Below are 22,044 nucleotides of genomic sequence, written 5' to 3' on the forward strand. Positions count from 1 at the left end.
CTTCGAGCTGAAACCGAGCGGAGGCGCCGGGATGCGATTGGGAATGCAATTAAAGCAACTGTCTTCCCTACTTCTGGATCGAATGACAGCATTAATTGCAATAACTGAGAGGACAATCATGGTTGGAGGATAGAAGTTATGGAAGTTGGTTAAAGAAGTTGATTTATAACAGATATTATTGGCTGGTGGATATTTCAATCACAGATCAAAACTATAAAAAGTTAAAAAGTATCAAATTTTAAACTTGGAAAAGCAATAACTGCGAGAGTAAAAAAATAAAATCATTTTTTTCACCGAGGATAACTTTGAGTGCTCACCAGTGGTCACATGGATATGTTGCATAAAGATGTGCTGGACAAGAAACATGCTTCGGATACTGAATCCCTCCTGAAAAAGATGTGCTCAGATTTCAAAGGAAATGTTAATATATATGTATACCATATCTCTAATGAATTATTGATGAGAACCTTAGATCCTGCAATATATCCGCCACAAAATCCAAATGACTTTGTGGATGTGCCCACCAATGATATCTATATCATTACAAGCTCGCAGATTTCTCTGCCTGTTTTTCCAACTGCGACAATGCTGTGGGCCTCATCATCCAAGTAAGTGCAAGCCTGTGTCGACAGAATTAACAGTTCAAAAAGATAATCTTTGCATTAGTTGCCTCTTGCCGTAACTAAAACTCATATCCATTTTCAACCTGATGAACTATAACCTCAGGAAGCTTGCAAAGTTCACCTTTCGAGGCTGTCCCTCAGCTATCCGCTCTCTCAGCACCTCTTCCAAATGCGAGGGATCTAGGCATTCAATTTGGACGTGAGCTTATTGACTTACCAATTTTGCTTGGAAAAACACTTGCTGCCACCAGATCCTCAAGTACCATTGACAATTGAGTTATGATTCAAAGGGTCACTGAACGATGATTAAAAAAATGAACCATTGTTTCCTACCCTTTTATCCCCATATAATTTGATTTGGTCAGGCATTACTCATGATGAGTCATATTTCTCTCAGATTTATTGCTACTGCAAAGTGTAAACTGCCTATGTAGTAGTATCAAATGATTTAATTGGTTCAAATATTACTAGCGATTAGCCTTGCATAAGGCTCAATAGACAAATAAGAGATGAGCAACCGGCTCCAAATAATTGGGACGACTTGATTAATGAAAAATGGTGGTAGTATCAAAGGAACTAATTTAATATGTCATGGACAGGATATAATGCTCTTGCTCAGCCAATTGACTGGGAATCTTACTGAGATTGAAATAGTTCTAGTACTAAAGTCCCCTTTTTATCACTGAAAGTGAATTGGGAAATATGAAAAGCCTAATCACAAAGAGATCAAGTTTTATCATGTTACTCTTCAGGAAAAATGAGTCATTCAATGCACAAACATTACTGTTGACAATAACAATGCAAAGAAATAGTGACCCTCAAAGTGTTTCACATTTTTCACTCCGATAACAAATTTAAGAGAAGATGTTAAGAATGCAAGCTCAACCATATCTAGTTAGTTATATATGTTGGAGTTTAAGTCCATCATCAGGTATGACTTTTCACATTGATGAAGTGGTGGATAAAATAATAGGACGTCTTTTCACCAATTTACTAGTCCTGATTTGAGGGTTAAAAAAAACACCATTGACATGGAAGTCATAGAAGTTTCAGTAGTGGTTTATCCTACAATGCCAAACTAGATTTCTAGCATGGTCTTTCAAAAATCCACAACTTTGATCAGCTAGAGAAGAAATATGAAATGTACTATATGGATCAACATATTGAAGACCCAAACTTAATGTATTATTGTTTCACCAAGTAGCTATCCATAGTTCTAGCAGTCAAGCTTCTATTAGCATCTTTGATTCGTTTGGTATTAATTGTGAGTCTAAAGTTTTGCATTACTACTAAGACAATAAAGTCAAAAAAGATTGTAATAGTCAAGTGTTTTTAAGAGAAAAGTGACCAACTAAATCCAGGAGAGAAGGAGAACCGTTCACGAAAAGGAATTGCATTTGAAAATTGCTTGCTGGATAAGCAATAAAACTGAAGATTAGTCTCATACTGTAGAGTGATTAAAGGAAAAGGAAATGACAAATTCAAGTTCATAGCAATTAGAAACACAACCAATTTTCAAGTAGATTTCCTTAAATTTTTTGTCGTGCTCCAAAGTTTAATATGATTAGGTACTAGATCCTAGCCAATTTAAGGACATAATTGTGGAGAACAACTTGAAGAGAAGAAACTGCCAAAGCCAGGGTACAAACATGAAACGCCTAAGAACTGTATTTGATAAGCTAGAGAAGTATGAAAATTACTTATACTGCTAAGTGACGAATAATTGAATTAAGATAGTATTGTTAGCTAGCCTGCAGCGGTAAATGCTAAAATGCAAAAAAAGAAGAAAGTAAATATTTTTCAGTCGAAGTGGTAGTGCCTAACTAGTTTTGCTCCCTCACCAGCAAACTAAATCCGATATTAGCCACTTCCATGACATTCATAATGCAACAAAAAGCTAGTTCAGGGAATACAATGTCAATGTGTCACCGAACACAATTTGCAAGGGAAACCAAAGGTACCAAAATCCTCAAGAGAAGAATGGGACAACAACCATTACTCTTCCCGTTAATCAATGAAGATATTAAGGGATCTGTTAGCCGTATGGATTTGTTTGTTCCTCAGCGATAAAGAATTAATAGAATTACAAAAACTCATCCTATAGTCAGAATCAAGTAATTACCAAAAATGAATGAAACACTTGATCTCGAGTAAACCAAGGGCATTAATCGAAAATCAAAAGTAAGAGAGGAAAAGGACAAACTGAATACGCAGACAAAGACGGCCGGTGTAGAAATCTTCAAGCCCTAGGAAGATCGGTGCGGTTCCCTTCCACACAACAACAGGAAACCATTGTCAGTACACCAACACACACGAAACAGACAAAAATGATTGAAGTGGAACCAGACAATTAGAGAGAAACGAGAGACCTTGAGGTCCATGGACGTCAATTGGGACCAATCGATGATCAGAAAGACATCCCTACGCTGACCGGAGGCGAAGAGAAGGCCATAGCCAAGGGGGTCCGGAGCTCAGTGAAGTACGGCAACCTCACCATCTTCTCTTCCGCCATCGATGTCCTCCACCTGCTACGACAGGAGAGAGAGACCTGGAGGTCAAAGTGGCTCAATCCGTGGGCATTGAGCGGAAACCCGCGCCGAGGACGATCTTTGTTCGCATGGAAACCGATCGGATTTATTTTCAATGATAAAAGTTTGCCATATTTATTTTGAATAAAATCGAATTATTTTGGTTCAAACTTCAAAATAAAGGAAAAAAAATTGATCTTAATTTACATTTTTTTTAATAATTCAATTTAAAAATGGAGAGTTTGGCACAATAATAATGTTGTTATCTTATGAATAAAGTTGTAAATGAATATAATTTTAGATTTGATAAGAATTTATTTATATTTATTTAATACATATATAATTAATAAAATAAATAATTTTAAATAATTTATTAAACTAAATAAATAAATTTGAACAAATATGTTTTCAATTCTTTAACACATAGATAATATTCATAAATAATATTCTTAAATCATGTTCATCAGTATCAATAAGCTAAATAGACATAGAAACTTTCAAAAAAATAAACAAATTTATATTATTAAATTTAATAATTAATTAAATAAAATTAAAATGTACAAATTTTAAATAAATTTGAATTGAGAGTTTGATAACATTTAAACGAATCAAGCTTCAAGGCAAGTTCAAGTTCATAAAAAAAAGAAATCAAGTCAATCTTGAATATGATTACGTGATCAAATAAGTTTTAACACCATAAAATTTGGCTTGACTTAGGTCATTTACAGCGCTACATGTGATATGAAAATTACAAATTCTAGTGATAAAAATAGTCTCTTATAATACATGATAAGACTGCATATGATAGATCATTCTCAAAAACTCGTATTGATGGAAGTTTCGTATATCAAATTGTCCTTTATAATTCAATTTGAACTAAATGGATGCCCACCATGTGATTAGGAAGTAGTTGTGGTGGTTAATATTTTGTAGTGTAGGATCTCGTAGGTTAGTTGCACCTCTAATCGGCCTAGTAATTAATTATATAATTAATCCCTTGAGTTGTCTTCCACTTGTTTCCAACGTTTTTTGTTTCCCCTTCAATGACATCCCTCACATGATTCCATTTCACCAAAGCATATCCTCAAGACACATTAATTAATCCCAATCATGCAACTAATTTTAATTAAATACAGCTCTTAAAATTAAATATCACGCCAAGGGTGTGCAGGCCTGGAACATGCATGCATTCATATCATATTATGTGGGCAAAACATTAATTTGCATGTACTAATTAAACTAATTAATCATGGATTTAATTAGTGGCGGCCACCGCTTTAATTAAATAATTAATGGAGCACTTGTATTAAGAGGGTTAATTAGTTGCTTAAGCAAAAGCTAATTAAGGTATCACTCGGATTACTGTTAATTGTCTTCAGCTACGTGTTAATCTAACGCAGTAGACTTGTACTTTTAATTATTATGCCTTGATACCTTAATTTGTCTTCCGATCTCTAATTTTTATAGAGTTCATGAAGATTAAGGATAAAAATTAATTAACCTCACAAACGGTCATGAGATTTTCACAAGAAGAAAAACTATTTTTATTATATTCCAAGAACAATTATTTATTCTGAAATAGAGTAAAAAAACAGTTTTTTTATTGCATGAGCATTTATAATAAAATTAAAATAGTTATTCCTACCGGTCATGTTAATTTATTACGCAAAATACAATAATTAAATATATATAAAACTGATTTTACATTTTTTTTTTGCTAATATCCTCCTTGTCAGTTTTAATTTAGTTGAGAGTAATATATATCACTGCAACAAAAAATAGAATTTGTCATTCTAACGATCTCATATGATCGATCTGATTATATTATTTATAAAAATATAAATCAAACAATTATAATTAACTAAAAAAAGATATTATCTTAACTTCATCGAAATTCGATTTTTGCCTGCATCACAGAGAGAGTCCTTGTCCATTATTTATTAACAAAAAAAATTATTATATATATAGGGAGTTATGCTTATTCACTGACTAATATAGTTGATTTTTATATGTGATGTTATTATAATAAATCATGGGGTCGATCTTAACATATATGAAATGTCTTGTTGATTCATTGACTCCGAAAGAGTTGTTGTAGTGGACGAAACAAACTTTGAGGTGAAATTTATCACCTTTTATTATAATAAAGAGAGTCAAGCTTCACGACTTCTTCAGCAAAAAGTGTAATTCGTCATCCTAGCAACATATACATCAATCGATTTTGATTTTTTTAACCTATTGATTTTAAATTTAAATTGTAATTCGATTAGAGATGGACTTAATTTATTCAATAATATTCATGTTTGTAGAAGTTATAACTTTGTAACGGTTATAATATTGTTACAATTCGAATTTGACCTATTTATTTAATATTTATATTATAATAAATACAAAATTATAACTGTTACAATACAGACTTATTCTATTTAATAATATTCATGTTGTATCAGTTTAGAAATTGTAACTGTTATAACTATATAACAGTTACAATTTGATAGTTGTTACAATGTAAACTTATTTTATTCATATAATTACCTGATTAGTTTATGATTTAAAATTAAAGTTGACCTACTAAAAAGTCAAAATAGACGGAATAATATATTTAAAAGTATCTATGGAAGTTTATAAAAAAAAAAGATAAATTCCAGTTAGTCTCATTGACTATCCCTGGGGATAACCGACTCGGTCCCATGGAAGTTTTCTATCGGTCATCAGGGTAAATCAAAAAGTGCACGCAGCGGCCAACCCAGACGCCCATCATCTTTTTTTTTTTCTTTTTTTTTATGGAAGTTTATAAAGGATTGATGGCATGAAATATGGTTTTGATTTAAAAAAATGTCTTACTTACTAAAACTTTCATTTTTGATGTGCTCTCAAAGTTATACTTAAAAAATTTAAAATTTCATCGGTTATTAATTTAAAATATTGGAAAATTTTGAAAATGGAAAAGTTTATTTTAAAAAAATAAAAAATATATAAATTGAGACAAATTAAATTTTTGGGACACCAACATTGTCACACCTAATCATTACAAATTGAATACTCCGTTACTCAAAAATAATAATTATAGTAATAATAATGGCAACGAAACGGTAGCGTCGATCGTGACTTAATACCAATCACGTCCCCGTACCCTTCAACACATATCCGCAACCGGTGGACAAGGACCGCCCATCGCCTCTCGACGGTCCCGATCAGGCGTTACAATCCGACAAACGGATATCCACCCTCCGATATTCTAACTGGCCTTCAGCCAAACGCGACCTGAGCTCTCAACTATGGTTAGAGGAGTAGAGAAGCGTTGAAGTGCGAGCAAAAAGCAGCGGAGCGAGGAGAGAGAGAGTGGGTAGGGAATTGGAAGTTGAGGTCGGCCCTCCTCTCTCTCTTCTCCGTGTTATGTAGATCACGCTTCTGTTTCCTTTCTTTTTTATCTAGTTGTTTCCTTCGATGCGCTGTGTTTTTTTCTTGATGCATTTCCTTCGCCTGTTTTAGGGGTTTTGTTCTTATTTTTTTTAGGATTTTGATTTATTTTTTTTCGCGTGTTTTGGTTCTGTTTTGCCCCCGATCTGCTGCTGGTGAGTTCCCGATGTGATCTGAGGAAAAAAGATGGTCTTTTGTTTGATCTACCAGCTCCGAACGATCTTCTGTGGTTTTATTAGTAAACGAGGGATTATTTTTACTATTTCTGGAGCAGATCTACGTTCGTTTGCATGTGAAGCTGGAGCTGCTGGAAACAGCTACATCAAAGGTTGGATCTTTGGCACTCTTACTGTCGCATTTTTCGTGGTGTTCTATCATCTATGGAACTCGGCTACAGATCTGAGTTTGGGTTGTGTGCCTTTTTTGTTTTGTTCTTCTTCTTACTAAGCTTGAGGTGGAGAGCAAGGTGCAGGAGAAAAACTTTCCTTTGCTGTGGAGCTATGACTTACTTCCCGGACGAGGTGGTGGAGCACATTTTTGACTTCCTCAGCTCGCATCGCGACCGTAATAATGTATCCACAGTGTGCAAGGCGTGGTATCTTGTGGAGCAGCTTAGCCGCCGGCGTGTATTCGTCGGCAACTGTTATGCCGTGCGGCCTGAACGAGTAATGGCTAGATTCCCTGGAATCAAGTGCCTCACCGTCAAGGGGAAGCCCCATTTTGCTGATTTCAACCTGGTTCCTCACGATTGGGGCGGCTATGCGCTACCGTGGATTGAGATGGCTGCACGTTGTTGCCCTGGTTTGGAGGAGCTCCGACTGAAGAGGATGGTGGTCTCGGATGAAAGCCTTGAGCTTCTAGCCCGCTCTTTCCCCAACTTTAAGTCCCTTGTTCTAATTAGCTGCGAGGGTTTCAGTACTGACGGGCTTGCGGAGATCGCTACTCACTGCAGGTGAGAACTTGTTGACGGGTTTCCGCTAAATTAATTTGCTTAAGAACTCCTTTTATAATGTCCTTCGCTTATGCTTTTTTGGTTCTTCGATACCTTAACACCTAGCTTCAGCTTGGCGAGCTCCGCTAAAGATTTTATATTGTACTTTTGAACTGTTTGTATTTTCACCTATCTCAAGTCAAATTAAAACAATGGAATTCAGAAGCACTGACATACCTTTTGTTTACCTTGTTTCATGTTTACTAATCTGTTGAGGGAGACAAGCGATCGTATCGCTTAATATATTAGTCTTTGTGAACCAATTGTCTTATATTCGATATAGGAAAGATCAGCACTATTTTGAATTCCTCTTATGATGGTTATGCTAGAAACAATATTGATCCATCAGTGAAAGTGATGGATTACATGGGTGTATTAGCTTTATATTTGATTCTAGGAACAAACTACTACCATATTTCTCATGTTATATTGCTTTCTGTTACTAGGGGTCTTAGGGAGCTAGATTTACAGGAAAATGAAGTGGAAGATCATGGCCGGCAGTGGCTAAGTTGCTTCCCTGATTCCTGTACTTCCTTAGTATCTCTAAACTTTGCATGCCTAAAAGGAGAGGTGAATACAAGTGCCCTTGAGCGACTTGTTGCTAGGTGCCAGAACCTCAGGTGCTTGAAGCTTAATCGAGCAATATCTATTGAGTCACTTATCAAGATACTTGCCCGAGCCCCCAATTTGGTGGAACTTGGAACTGGTTCTTTCACAGCCGACCACCGCACTGAAGCTTATCAGAATCTTATAAATGCCATCTACAAATGCAAATCTATAAGGAATTTGTCAGGTTTCTGGGATGCTGCTCCTCGCTACCTGCAGGCCATATATTCCATCTGTTCAAACCTTACTGTTCTTAACTTAAGCTATGCCCCTGCAATCCAGGGTAATGATCTAATCAAGATGATTCGTCACTGTTTCAAACTTCAAAAGCTTTGGGTGAGTTGTTGTTGCTTCTTTAGTTGTTTTTGTGTTTTCCTTGTTAGTTTATCTAATATGGCTGGGTTGATCCTCAGGTTTTAGATTGCATCGGAGACAAAGGGTTAGCAGCTGTTGCCTCTGCTTGTAAAGAGTTACAGGAGTTGAGGGTATTTCCATCTGATGTATATGGTACTGGCATTGCTGCTGTAACTGAAGAAGGGCTTGTTGCTATATCTTCAGGCTGCCTTAAGTTGAACTCTTTACTGTATTTCTGTCACCAGATGACAAATGCTGCACTTATCACAGTTGCCAAGAACTGTCCGCATTTCACGCGGTTCAGATTGTGTATTCTTGATCCTGTAAAGCCAGATCCCATCAGTAACCAACCATTGGATGAAGGTTTTGGGGCAATTGTGAAGTCATGCAAAGATCTGAAGAGACTATCATTATCAGGCCATCTAACTGACAAGGTTTTCTTGTATATAGGCATGTATGCTTCGCGTCTTGAGATGCTTTCAATTGCATTTGCTGGCGATAGCGATAAAGGAATGGTTTATGTGCTCAATGGATGCAAGAACCTTAAAAAGCTTGAAATCAGAGATAGTCCATTTGGCGATGCTGCACTTTTGGAGAATGTAGGGAAGTATGAAACAATGCGATCCCTTTGGATGTCATCCTGTGATGTTACCATAGGGGGTTGCAAGGCACTCGCTGCAAAGATGCCAAGATTAAACGTCGAAGTTATAAACGAGAGGGATGAAAGTGATGAGATGGTGGAAAATCCTAGTGACATGCACAGAGTGGAGAAGATGTATGTGTATCGAACTCTGACAGGGCCAAGGGATGATGCACCAGATTTTGTCTGGACATTTTAGAGTTCTCCAACTCTCAGCATGAGTATTAGTAGAACATAAGGTAATCTAGTTATGATTGTAATATTTTTTTTCCTATTTCCTCTAGTGTCATCACTACCTTAATCGTGTTTGTAGATTGAAGTTAGGCAGGATGAACACTTGTAGATTTTGCTTTCTCGATAAGTGACTCGATGTTTGTAATGTTTAAGTTTAGAACCCTATTTGGCAGTATCAGTTAAGTCTTTATCAACATGTCTCTGATCTAAGTCGCTTAGCAGCAATTCACAAAAATGCATCCTTTGTTAGAATGCTTTATTTCTTGTATTTGGAAGCTTTGGCTATTCAGAACACTAAAGTATTATCAGGTATCTATCCTATCCTAGTTCTTCCTCCTTATTTGTGGATATTTTCTACTTTTGTTTGTTGATAATCTTCCATTTGGTGGATCATGAAGTTGTCGTCGCATGGTAAAAACTAAAAATGATGTTGGAGGTCTTCACTGTGATTGAACATGTGCAGTGCAGCCAGCCTTATCAATGAGCTCCTGTTTATCATTTGTGCTCTTCTGGGGCTCACTTTACTTTGGCATGCAGAAGCATTCAGTTGTAGGAGGCTGGCTCCAGGATAAGCTTGTCACGTGGAGTGGCTTTTCTTTTCTGTGGTATGTTCGAAGCCTATCTTTTATGTGGTATTATCAGATAGATAATTTTAATTTCATATATTATGGATCTTAATGAATTTTAATTTGATATATTATGGATCTTGTGATTCAATTCAAGTGCAAAGATAATACGTATAGAATTTTGAATGAGTTTTGATTTAATATATTATAGATTTTACAATTCAATTCCAGTCAAAAGATATATATATACATATTATAGCTTTTTGAAACATTGAATATTTTTGATGTAAAAATAAAAAATATTGGTCATTATGTGTCAATTATTAGAGCTGATGTAAAAGTTAAATTTTGAAATCAATTTGCATGTGTGTTTATTTATGCACTAAGATGTTTTAGAAAGCTTTAAGTAATCTAAGGGAGTGTTCTATAATATTACGCTAATGTAGGAGTTTAAACTAGGAGGATTGATTAATACATATATTTATCATAAATATCACAACCTTTTATTTTTATCAAATCTAACATCACATTTAGGTTGCATGGATAAAATTATTAATACTTGCATACCACTTCTCACATCTTCTCTAGTGATTCCTTTCATTATTAGTTGGAATTTGATTCCGGAATCTAAAAACTTTTAGGAATTCAAAATGTTGCCATTTCACACAAGGAAGCAAAAGAACAAACAAAACAAAAATGACAGATGAGGAGGGCGCGGAGGACAAAACAAAAGGAATTTTTGCAGCGACTGTTCATACTCAGTCTTACATGTTTACTTACGCATCTCGCCAACAAATAACAGCTGCACATGATCCTGTTACAGTTTTGGTTCTAACACAATTTTGAAATGCACGAGCCTGGCGTTCTCCTTCTGATGTTTGATCATATGATCATTCTATTGGATTTGGAACTATCGATCTACTCCAGCATTTGAAGTGCAAGGTTTGGTGAAAACTTGCGCAACTACAGCAAGATCATTGGTTGATTAGTGAATACGCATGGGCTGGTTCTGTTTCTCAAGGCAAAGACCGCTGGATCATTGGTTTGAGGGAACAATGTGGTAGATTTCTGATACCTTTCTTCCCTCTTCCTCTGCTGTGCAGGAGGAGGGAAAGAGGGTTTACTTTCTGCACTCTGTGTAGATTCCTTTCTGCAGCCCGAGGCGAGGTTCTTGTCTCTGAGCCACTTGAACTTTACCATTCCACTTTATTCCCTCCTCTCCTCTTCTCCTTCCACTCGACTTCAAAAATTCCGCCGCTGGTCGATCGATGGGTTCTGCGCAACTGTTAACGCAAGAAAATAATTGGAGGAGAAACAGTGGCAGTTGTTGCAGAACAAACGTGGTGATCTCATAAGGGAAAGCTTTTGTTGGGAAAAAGATTGGTTGATGCTCCATTGAGGAGGATGAAACTAAGACTTAAGTTCTAAAGAATTCCAAGAAGCATAAGATGTTGCAGATGTTAAGACGCAGAATAAAAGTTGGATCGATCTTTGTTTTTTTTTTTTTTGTTCTCGTTGGATCGATCCAAACTACAGGAGCAAGACTCGAGGTTGAGGTGTTTCAGGGGTTGCCGTGGCGACCGAGCTTGAGGAGGCGGCCGCTGCACTTGGGGCAGGAGTCGTCGCTCTTGGGGACCATGAAGTACATGAAGCAGGACCGACATCCGGCGGAGACGAGAGGCTCGGCGGCGGTCGCCAGGGAAGGGGAGGAGGAGGAGGAGATGGAGGTGAGACAAGAGTTGGCGGTGCTGTCGCTGCTGTCCTCGTTGTCGTTTCTGCTGCTGCTGCCGCCGCTGGCGAGGCCGGAGAAGCTGTCGGAGGAGGAGGAGGAGACGTCTTCCTCAGAATGATAACTCGACGAGTAGTCGCCGGCGACGGTACGGGGTCTTTGCTCGTCCTGGTTCCGGTCTCCCGGTTGAAGTAGTAGACTTCCCCTGTCTGCCACAAGGCACAAAAGGAACGATTTTGACGCCGGAAATGGTTCCAAAACACGATCTTGGAGACGGATTCGGTGCATTTATAATCAATGATTGACGAAAAGAAGGAAGCATTTAAGGAGGTGGGGACGTATACCTGCATGTCGAGACACTGCTCCCAGTGGAAAGGCAGCGCCGTCTCCGAGTTCAGCTCCACGGAGACACTTTCTGGGCTGCCGCCGACGAGATGCGCCGCCGGCGAGCGCAGACCTCGCTCCCTCCCCACCTTACAGCTCCGAAGCAAAGCCGCAATCATCTCAATGTTGGGAGCCGTCATCGAGAGAAAAACCAAGAGACAAGAAAGAGGAGAAGCGGAGTAACTAAGGAAGGAGGAGCCTTTGGAAATGGTCTGCGAAGGAAAAGAAGACATCCATGGAAGGAAGAAGGAAGAAGGAAGGAGGAGGAGGAGGAAGCAGTAGCTGAAGGTGCCACTGTTAACGCAACATTCCCAAGATATATACGACACCCTTCCTCCAAATTAAACTTGCTCCAATTATTTTGCAAAACATCTCAAACTCTGACGCTTTGTATCGAAATCAATAAAAAACACAAGGAAATCAAAAGAAAGTGAGAGGAAGGTATTAAATTAGGAGATGTTCGAAGGAGATGGAGACAACGAGGGTGTTGGCCGCTTTGTCTTCATCTGTTTGTCCGCGGTATAAAAAAAAAGTACACTCCTTCTCAAGATCACGCAGGGATTCATCGTTATTTTTATATAATTTTAATTTTAATTTAAATATTAATATTTTATATTATTCCGCTATTTGTTTGCACCCAAGTTTTGAGAATGCTATCCGGTACTATACACCCGTACGCGACTCGTGCGAGACGCTTGACCCACCGTCGTTGTCGCTGTTCTGTTCGGCTACCGTCGGCCATCGCCTCGGCCGTGATCGACATGTCGCTCACCGTCGCTCCGTCCGACGGCGGATTCTGGCCAATCATGATCGGTAGTGGCCGCATGATCAACAGTGGTCGCGTCATTGCCGACTCTTTTTCTAGTCGAATTATGCCAGATTCCGATCACTATCCGATCAAAAATCCGATGCCAAATGGAGCGGCAGTGAGTGGTGCGTCGATCGCACCTGAGGCGGTGGCCGACGGTAGTCGGACGACATGGTGAGGGCGAGGACAACAGCGGTAGGTCAAAGGTGTCGCGTATGAATCTCGAATTCCTCATCACGCAGCATAGCATTTCTTCCATAAGTCTTATTATAACTTCGATGGCATATGTGGTTTTACCACCCTTGTGATTTAATATAAATTAATCTATCTATTTTTAAATTATTTAATATAAAATTATTTGCATATTTTTAATATAAAACATAAAGAAAACAAAATAAAATTGCTTGATTGAATAAAAAAAGTTGAGATTGAATTGGACATTTTTTTTCTCTTTATTATTATTTCCATTAAATAGTAAGTTTCCAAAATCCTATTAATGATCCGTCAGAATTTTCTTTAAAAAATAGTTTATTTTAATTATGAAAATTTTAAAGTGGCTGATGTTTGAATTCCATATAGGAAAAGTCAAGTCAACATAAAACGTTGACCCGAAACCTCCCACTTGTGATATTGCAAAATTGAGGGGATGTATTTGTAAAAGTAACACGGTATCGCTCCGACGAGGCGGCCAGTCAACGTCGGGTAGATCGATAAATCGCGATCGATCATCGCCAGAGAAAGGGAAGAGGAGAGGTGATGGCGACAAAAGGAAAGGAAGAAGATCCGGAGCTGGGCGTGCCCTACGGCTACGCTTATGGCCAGGCAGCGCCTCCGCCACCGCCGCCGCAGATGTATTACGTGGGTCAGAACCCTTACCAGGCGGGGATGATCCCGCCCAATGCGGTGTACGGCGACCCCGAAAGGGATTCCTTTACAGCAGACGATGTTCCGAGACACCCCTGCACCCTTCCAGTGTGTTTATTGCGGGTCCTCCGGCCTCACGACCATCAGGTTCCGATTCTCCTTTACCTAGTACGATTTTTCCCCTTTCTTCAGAAGATGCGTCCTTAGTACCTTGATCCGTCTTCCACTATTAAGATCGTACTTTTCCCCTCCTGGTTCTGCTCGTTCCTGTCTGTCGATCCGAATGGTTTTGGGGTTTTTCGTTTTTGTGGTGGTTTCTGAGAGAATCGAACAGGTAAGAGATTGAAGATCGAGGACAGTGCCGAGATTTGGTGTTTTTATGGAATATTGTCCGAAATTAAAATTTTCATTGGTCAACGATCCGGGAAGTGAAGCTTTTCCCTTCATTTAGGGTTCTTTTACTTTTAAAAAGTAAAATTGTTTATCTACGATGGGTTTGATCGCTAGTTCAGTGATGGCACCCATCTGAGTACCAGATCACAGTATATGAAAGGCGAAGACGAGGTTGAATTTGATCTAAATTGTGAATATCTTTCTATCTTATTTCTAGGGTTCATATCGCAATCTTTTTCTTCATCCTAGCTTTGAAATTTGCCTATTGCGGCGTTGTTTAAATCAATAAGAAAGTTTTGCTCCAGCCATATTTTCTGTGTCACTGATGGTTGATATCCATGAAATCAAGTGATCTTGATTTTTGGCAATCCTTGTTAATGGAACATCGTTGCTTTGATTCACCTTTTATGCTTAAACAGTAATATACAGATATATCCATTGTCTTGTTTATGCTTGAAGTTTTAACCAATTTAGATCTAACATTTGAGATTTTGTGATTCAACCAGTTGAGTCAAATAGAGTTGAAAGGTGTAGGTAATGATATCAAAGAAAATTCTAGTTAACATAATAATCAATGTAGAACTTACATGGAATTTACATACACACATGTTAATTGAGGGATAAGATCAATGTAGTTGATCTCAAATGCTTACATACACACATGAACTAGTAGAAGCTGCTGGAGTTTGATAATGGATCTTATTTCAAAGATGAAGGTTCCAATTATACTTGTATAAAAATCAAAATAAACCAATGTTGAACACCTCAATCAAGCTAGATAAACACAGATTATCAAAGACTAACAAAAATAAGAGTGGCTAAGTAGTAGTTCTCTCTTTGATGAGTATGCCTTGACAATGAATTTAAGTAATTTGAGAAGCTGTGGTGTTTGTAGAGCTATTCCCACCCCCCCCCCCCCCCCCCCCCCCCCCCCCCCCCCCCATTTCTTGTCTTCAAATGTTGGTATGAACTTATGAATTGTGATCCATTACACGTAAATGGTTTATAAGGCGTTGGATTAAGTCACCGAATGTAAACTCTTTGATTGGGAACAGATCAAAACCGAGCCTGGCAGCTTTTGGTTGCATGATGCCATTTATGCTGGGAGTTTGCTTCCTTTGCCCATCCATGGACTGCTTGTGGCACAAGTACCATTACTGCCCTAGCTGTGGGCAAAAGGTTGAACTCATTGCTTGTCTGCGTGATTTCGCTCCTGCTCCTTGGTATAACCGTATGAGGAATGTTGCAACTCACAGAATTCCTGTTTCGCAGGTTGCCGACTTTGAGAAATCAGACCCATGTTTGGTTATGGATCCACCAAATTGGCAGGAGCCGAGTTTTGCTGTTCCTGCATAGTAATTCGCGGCATAATCCTACATCTTCACCGCTGTGTGCTTTGCTTGTAAATAAACGATTGGCATAAACTATTCAAGAAATTTGTAATTGAAATGTGCACTTCTATTGCTATCTTTAAAATGGAATAAACTGCAATATTTGGCATGATGTTGTGCAGAACATGGGTTGGTGCTTAGGAGAAAAAACACTTGTTGCGAGTCATAGAACCATAACAGTTTTTAAAGAACACTGCACCTTTTCTTTGTTGTGTAGATAGGAACTTTATCTACACAAATGGTGGTGGGGGAGCAACTGCCTACCCACAACACAGGAATAAAGAGAAGACGCAAGGAAACAAGAACACCTTCCAAAGTGCTCTTATCCAAAACCAATGTTTCAGGTGAAGATTGCACTGGTTCTGGTACCTAATTCAGAGTACAATTTTTAACAATACTTCAACCCTCCACTTCATTTTGAAATGCATCCTTTTGCTGGGTGTCAATAATTTGTGGTGTAGTCGCACAAAGCAAAAGAAAATATGCCAAATACAAAAACTAAAATAGTAATTAAGCTTGCCATTCATGATGGTGAAAGAGTTGCCTGAGCGTCCTACCCATTATCCATTCCATATCGGCCGATGACAAGGGTATATGGTTTGCTATGAGAGGAACAGCTTCCTTTGCCTCTTTATAACCACACTCGTTGACAACAAATGGGAAGTCATTGCATCACATGCTCAGATATAAAATCACCAGCAAGTGATGCGAAATGTGAAGCATAAAAAATTATTAGCCTGCTCATAAAGAGAATTAATGATCTTATTTTTGATGAAGAGTTGCAGTTATCAACTCACAGAAAAAACTTTGAACAATTACCTTCCCCACATGACATGATTAGCCCCAAAGCTGGAGATGACCTTAGAAAGAATGTCTCTTGTGTCTTCATATGGATACTGATTTCTTGACAAACGGAAAAGTGCACTAAATTTCACATAAACCTATTCAACCCAAACATTTCTGTAAGCATAGAGTAACACAGAAGACTGACAGATCCCAAACCAACAAAGAAAGGAAATAGAATGATGGACATTTAATTGAGTTAAACTAGAATGATGATTAGGATAAATAAAAAATATATAGGTAAATCTTGATACATAATTTAATTAAAGTCGTAAATTTTTTAAACTCCTATATTTCAACCCTCTAGGATCCAATTAATGCGCCCAAGATTTTTTTTATAATAAATCTAACATATTATTAATTGTGTGCTTTTAATGCGTCAAATGTTTGTGCGTCAATTAATTGGTTAGAAAAAAAAACATTATGTGCTAGTTACAATATACTAATTTTGGTATAAAATTAAAATTATTCATCAAATTTGTGTTACAGTTCTTAAAACAGTACCAGCAATTATCCCTTACCAAAATAGACTTCTCATTATTAAAATACTCTCTGTTGTGAAGGAAAAAAAATCATTTTAAGGAATTAAATGTTGGTGAATACTTTGAATGATGGATTTTTTTTTAAAAAAAAGGTAAATGCCATTTAATTTAACATAACACATTTTTTTACATTTTAAAAAAGACAAGATTAATTGATTTAGTTATACAGTTTGACTGAATTGAAATAATTCAAATATCTCTTAAAAATAACAAAGATAAATACCAATTTTGACTTAATTAGTATTATATATATAATAAAGTTGCATTGAAATGATTAAATTTGCTTAACTTTTATGATAAAAACATTTGCCTATAAAATTAAATAAATGGTTACCTATTTATAGAATAATAGTTTGAGTTATTAAGTCCATCAATTTTATAAGTGAAAAGACCCTTTAATTTTTACTGAAATATTTTTGAGTTATTTTAGTTCATCAGTGTTACAAAATGAAAACCCCCCCCCCCCCCCCCCCCCCCCCCCCCCCCCCCCCCCCTTTTTTTTTTTTTTTTAAATAAACATTTATCTACTAGTATCTATTTCAAGGATAAAAAAACAATTAATTTGAACCCATTATCACTAATTTTACTTTGATTAACTTTTTAAAAATTTATCTATCCATACATAATATTATAGACTATTACTAAAACACCAATTAAATTTTATCCACTAGAGACTTCAATTAAAAAGCATATTTTAATTATCTAAATTATACTCTAAAATTTTCCATATAATCAAAATTAATTCTTCATATAAAAAAATAGTTCAATACATAAAACTCTGATCAATGTGAGATTTTGAAAAAGAATTAAACTATATTAAAACTATTATACACATTTTTTATCTTGTATTGTAACAAATTATTTCCACAACATAAATATATAACTATAAAATCATACGACAACAACTTTACTATTATACTAAAATTACCTTTCTAATTCTTCCTATAATAGAATTATACTAAGAATAAAATCTAGATCATCCATACATATGATATTATAGCATACCGTTACAAAACAATAAACATAAAACAGTAATTTGCCGTAGCAACAAAAGGAATGTTAAAACATACATAAATTCTAACAATAAACTACAATATCAGTGCAAATAGAGACGATGGATCAACGTTTCTTAAATCCATACTTTTTGCGTTCATAAAAGAGATCCGTCTTGGCACTTCCAAGATTGACAATCTTGGGGCATCCATCACGGTCTTTCTCCTGAAGAGTGCATTCTTTGCAATAGTAGGCATCAGAAATTCCAACTCCACCACATATGACACACCTTCCTTGGAATGAACCGTAGTTGCATTCGTCGCAAATGCGCACAAGTGTACATGGGCGAACATATGAATCACATACAACACACTTCCCGTCGTCCTTTTCACACAGGCGGCCGATTGCGATCCCTGGCTGCTTCCGGCACATAATAAGATCAGGATGGTGCTTCGCCATTGAGCTGTGTGCTAGCCTAGAGGAGCTCTTCCTCCAAAATGAAATGTACCTGGATTGAGACAATAAAAACTATGTTATTCTTTTAGAAGCTAAGTTAAATTTTTAATTCATATTATATACTGAGAGTTAAGAGTTAAGGCACTAGTTAGATTCAAGATACATTGGGCATGTGTCAAAGATAATTAAAATGACTAAGAAACAAATCAAATTAAAAATTAGGATTTATACGGTGTATCACCAAGATACTCTGCTTTTTCTTTAGTGAATTTTGGCTGCAGAATCAAAAGAGGAAAATGGACAATGCCACTGCTTAGTTAAGATATTGATCAGATCTCACTGAAACAACCCATTTATTCTTCAAATGACAATAAAGTGAATATTAAACAGATGCACTTAGGAATACTCACTAAACCCATTTATTATTCATATAAGATTTAAGTTTATTAAACAATAAAAAACTGTGAATAAGAGTGACATTGCATCTAAATTTACATGCAAGTAGCAAAAGGGACTGATTGCATATAAATTTACATGCAAGTAATAAAAGGGACTTCACACGTGCACCAGTAATGGAACTTAGGCATACCCAAGCTGTCCAAAGGCTGCTGCATGAACAGAGAATATCAGACCTGATTATGGGTGCTATAGTACTAGGATTTCCTTGCAACAATTGTACCTTCATTCTTCTATTGCATCTCACTTCACCCGCCCAATACTGCATTCTTATCTTGAAATAATTACACTTTCTTCTTGATTCCATGGTTGAATATTTGGTTATAGAGACAAACCCTTGAGATAAGTGTTGAAAGAAGACATGTCAAAGGTGGTAAAGAGGATGAGATGAGGTTGGCACTTACCCTTAATACCACATTGCTAAGACAGGCTTCTTAAGAATGCTTAAATACCCAGAGATATCCCACCTAAGCCTTTGCATTTTGGTTTATCTCCCTCTAGAACTTTAACATGGTATGTCTCTCACCTCTAATGATGTTGGACTTGAAGGGGCATATTGAAAGAAGACATTATCATATCAGAGTAAAGAGAATGGGGAAGGAGCATGTCAAATAAGAAGACATATCAGAGCGAAGAGAATGGGCTAGGAGGAAGAAATTCCACCCTTAGCTGCAGAATGATAATTAAGACTTCTTAAGCATGTTTAAATATCAAGTGGTCTCACATCTAAGTACCTTGGTATTTCAGGTGTTGCTTTAGGCTCCCTCGTAGACTTTAACAGTAAGAATCAGAGCTCTGATGTTAAAGAGTGGTAATCAAACTCCACTGTCAACAATGGTTATCAAACAGATTCACATTACAGAAGCATCTTGTGGAATGTTAAAGGCATTCTAATGGCTAGCATTAACCGATTTCTGGTTCTCTCCTCTTCCCTTCCCTCAATCTTGGTATCAGAGAAAAACAGTGCCTCCTTTTTCCATACTTATCTTCTTTCCTTTTTCTCTTCTTTTGCCTGTTGTCCCTTCTGGTGTGCATCTGATCCTTAGTACTGTTGGATAGCACAAGATGTAAAGTAAGCAAGGCCAAAAGAGTTAGTCGGGGGACGCACCACAGCTATCCTTGTAGAGGTTGGGCAACATTTGGTCAGTGAATGCTTTCTCTACAAATTTATCTAAATGTAAGGCCTAGCTGTGCTGGAACACTTGTTACAGTTAGGAAAAACCCTGAACAATCTGGAATTAACTGGGCTAGATTTTCTTTTCCAATTTGATCAGGTTTTGAAATTTTATTTCATGTTTCAAATAGGATTTTGATTTTTTTTTTTAAATCAACTTAAGTATTAATTAAAAAACATTATTTAAATTTATGATTACATACAGAAAAAAAACCATAAAGCAATCCCAAGTGCAGATGAAAAGGGATGAATGTTGAGTTAGGCTTAAACCAATGGACATGGATATCAAATGTAGGGTAAATCCATGTAGCAGACCCACAATAGTTGGGACTCACAGCTTGACGATGATAAGAGATATAAATAAAATGAATTTATCAATCATGTAAAATCAATAGAAACCTACCTAGTATCACTTAGTCCAACTATATTTGACTCAATCAAACACAAATTGATATAGAATTCTAAAAAATATATAAACATTTTAAAAAATAGAAATGAGAATTGGATCAGGTTGTGTCTTTCAACAATTACATATTTTGGTTTGTTTCCGAACCCAAAGGTTTTCTGTCAAGCTAGATTTTAGCAAAGTCTGAACCAAGTCAATGTGTGCTCATGCTTATGCTGTGTTTACTCTCTTGGAAGGAAATAAATCCAAGAATTGGCATGGTTCCTGAGCACAGTTTGTGCCAGAATCGAATCTATGGTTTATGTTTCTGCTTCCAAGGTCTCACATCCAATTCAGGGTAGACAAGAGAAGAACGGACTGTGTTCAGGAACCGCAGTAATCCATGAAATAGATTCAAAGCAAAACCCAATTACAATCCAACCCTGGCCCACCAAGCTCAAAAATTAGTACAAATCTGGAAAGGATAACCAGTGTCATCTATCTCAAAGACTGATAGAAACATTCAATCTTCAGTGGCAATCCCATCTTTAGTTCAACTAGCTCAAGTCCATGTTCGTGTGCATGAGATGGTGATCTAGAAAATTTAATCAATTATCAGGGATATTTTTGTCACCTAGAAGGGATCCATCATATCAACGCCCAAATGTAATGCAAATTAATGAAGGTTCTCACATTGTTGTAGGCCAATGTGGATAAATGAATATTATTATTGGTACAGCCAAACATAAATTTCAATGGAGGAACATTATTCATATAGTTGGTAACAAATAGTCAGGACAAACACAACTTAGATGTCACCCCACCATAACAGTGATGATGATTAGCGATATTAGTAATTTGCTAATCAGAGACACTTTTATTATTAGCTTCGTTTTACTTGATGCCTATAGCAAGGCAACTTGTGCAAAGCTCAAAGGGATGTTTATCACCTTTTTGACTTTTGTCTAACCCAACCTAGGTACTCCAATGTGTTACACTCTAAGGATGATTTTAAGGGACTTTGCCATGTGGGCTGGCCAGGTATTATTCCTTTTCAGATTTCAAAATAAGCAACCTCTACTGGGTTTAGATCTAGAAACTCTTTATCTCAATCTTTCTCTTTTTCTTCTCTTTTCCGTGCTCTGGGCCATCACTATCCATTGCTAGATCAAGTTACCTTTTCTTGAGTTCCATAAATAAGGGTTTGTCTATCTTAATTCCAAGCACAAAGTCTTCGTCGGTTGAAACTTGAAATTTGTATGCAATAGTGCAAGTTTATCCTAATCTATAGAAACGGACAATAGTTTGCAGCAAATATATGATAAATTGAAAGGAAAACCCTAAATTCGTCAAAGCATGCAAGCGAATGCACTGAAGGAAGGAGTTATAATCGAAGAACGGAGGAAAATTTAAACAATCAACTCACCTCTGTTCGTCGAGCAAGAGTTCTCCTATCGCCCGAATCGGAGTTCGCCGCCGCTCAAGGACAACCAATCGAAAACCCAAACCTAACTTTATTCATCTCCTTGTTCCGGTACGATACTCCTGCAGAAATAAAAATTATGGATCCGACAATCTACGTGGCCATCTCCCTATGTCATATTAAATATAAAATTATTTTTATTCAAAATATAAACAACAAAATAAGATTTAAAATAACATTC

General features: G+C 36.9%; 2 protein-coding genes and 2 pseudogenes across 2 annotated transcripts; 2 read left to right on the forward strand and 2 right to left on the reverse strand.

Moving 5' to 3' along the window:
- Window positions 1–6,464: 6,464 nt before the first annotated feature.
- On the forward strand, window positions 6,465–9,592 carry LOC141833260 (transport inhibitor response 1-like protein Os04g0395600). The gene is made up of 4 exons (XM_074720661.1): window positions 6,465–6,899; window positions 7,020–7,523; window positions 8,009–8,504; window positions 8,582–9,592. Exons 2-4 carry the CDS (start codon window positions 7,072–7,074, stop codon window positions 9,359–9,361), a joined length of 1,728 nt encoding a protein of 575 aa, XP_074576762.1. The 5' UTR covers window positions 6,465–6,899; window positions 7,020–7,071; the 3' UTR covers window positions 9,362–9,592.
- A 1,931-nt stretch (window positions 9,593–11,523) lies between these two features.
- LOC141833909 (protein CURLY FLAG LEAF 1-like) lies at window positions 11,524–12,215 on the reverse strand (annotated as a pseudogene).
- Window positions 12,216–13,590: 1,375 nt separating this feature from the next.
- On the forward strand, window positions 13,591–15,658 carry LOC141833798 (GSH-induced LITAF domain protein-like; annotated as a pseudogene).
- Window positions 15,659–17,881: 2,223 nt separating this feature from the next.
- Window positions 17,882–21,893, reverse strand: LOC141833694 (PHD finger-like domain-containing protein 5A). Its single transcript, XM_074721182.1, has 2 exons — window positions 21,807–21,893; window positions 17,882–18,417 (listed from the first exon to the last, which is right to left on the reverse strand). Exon 2 carries the CDS (start codon window positions 18,366–18,368, stop codon window positions 18,036–18,038), a length of 333 nt encoding a protein of 110 aa, XP_074577283.1. The 5' UTR covers window positions 18,369–18,417; window positions 21,807–21,893; the 3' UTR covers window positions 17,882–18,035.
- Between the last annotated feature and the right edge of the window lie 151 nt (window positions 21,894–22,044).

This window comes from Curcuma longa, chromosome 8 (assembly GCF_044706935.1).
Source record: "Curcuma longa cultivar G26 ecotype Majalengka, Jawa Barat chromosome 8, ITB_CL_G26_1.1, whole genome shotgun sequence".
NCBI classification, from domain to species: domain Eukaryota; kingdom Viridiplantae; phylum Streptophyta; class Magnoliopsida; order Zingiberales; family Zingiberaceae; genus Curcuma; species Curcuma longa.

What these genes read in the sequence shown, in the direction of transcription:
- LOC141833260 (XM_074720661.1), top strand. Translation starts at nt 7,072, where the DNA reads ATGACTTACTTCCCGGACGAGGTGGTGGAGCACATTTTTGACTTCCTC. An exon ending in GAGATCGCTACTCACTGCAG is followed by an intron (nt 7,524 to 8,008) that starts GTGAGAACTTGT and finishes TTCTGTTACTAG; the next exon opens with GGGTCTTAGGGAGCTAGATT. An exon ending in TCAAACTTCAAAAGCTTTGG is followed by an intron (nt 8,505 to 8,581) that starts GTGAGTTGTTGT and finishes GTTGATCCTCAG; the next exon opens with GTTTTAGATTGCATCGGAGA.
- LOC141833694 (XM_074721182.1), bottom strand. Translation starts at nt 18,368, where the DNA reads ATGGCGAAGCACCATCCTGATCTTATTATGTGCCGGAAGCAGCCAGGG.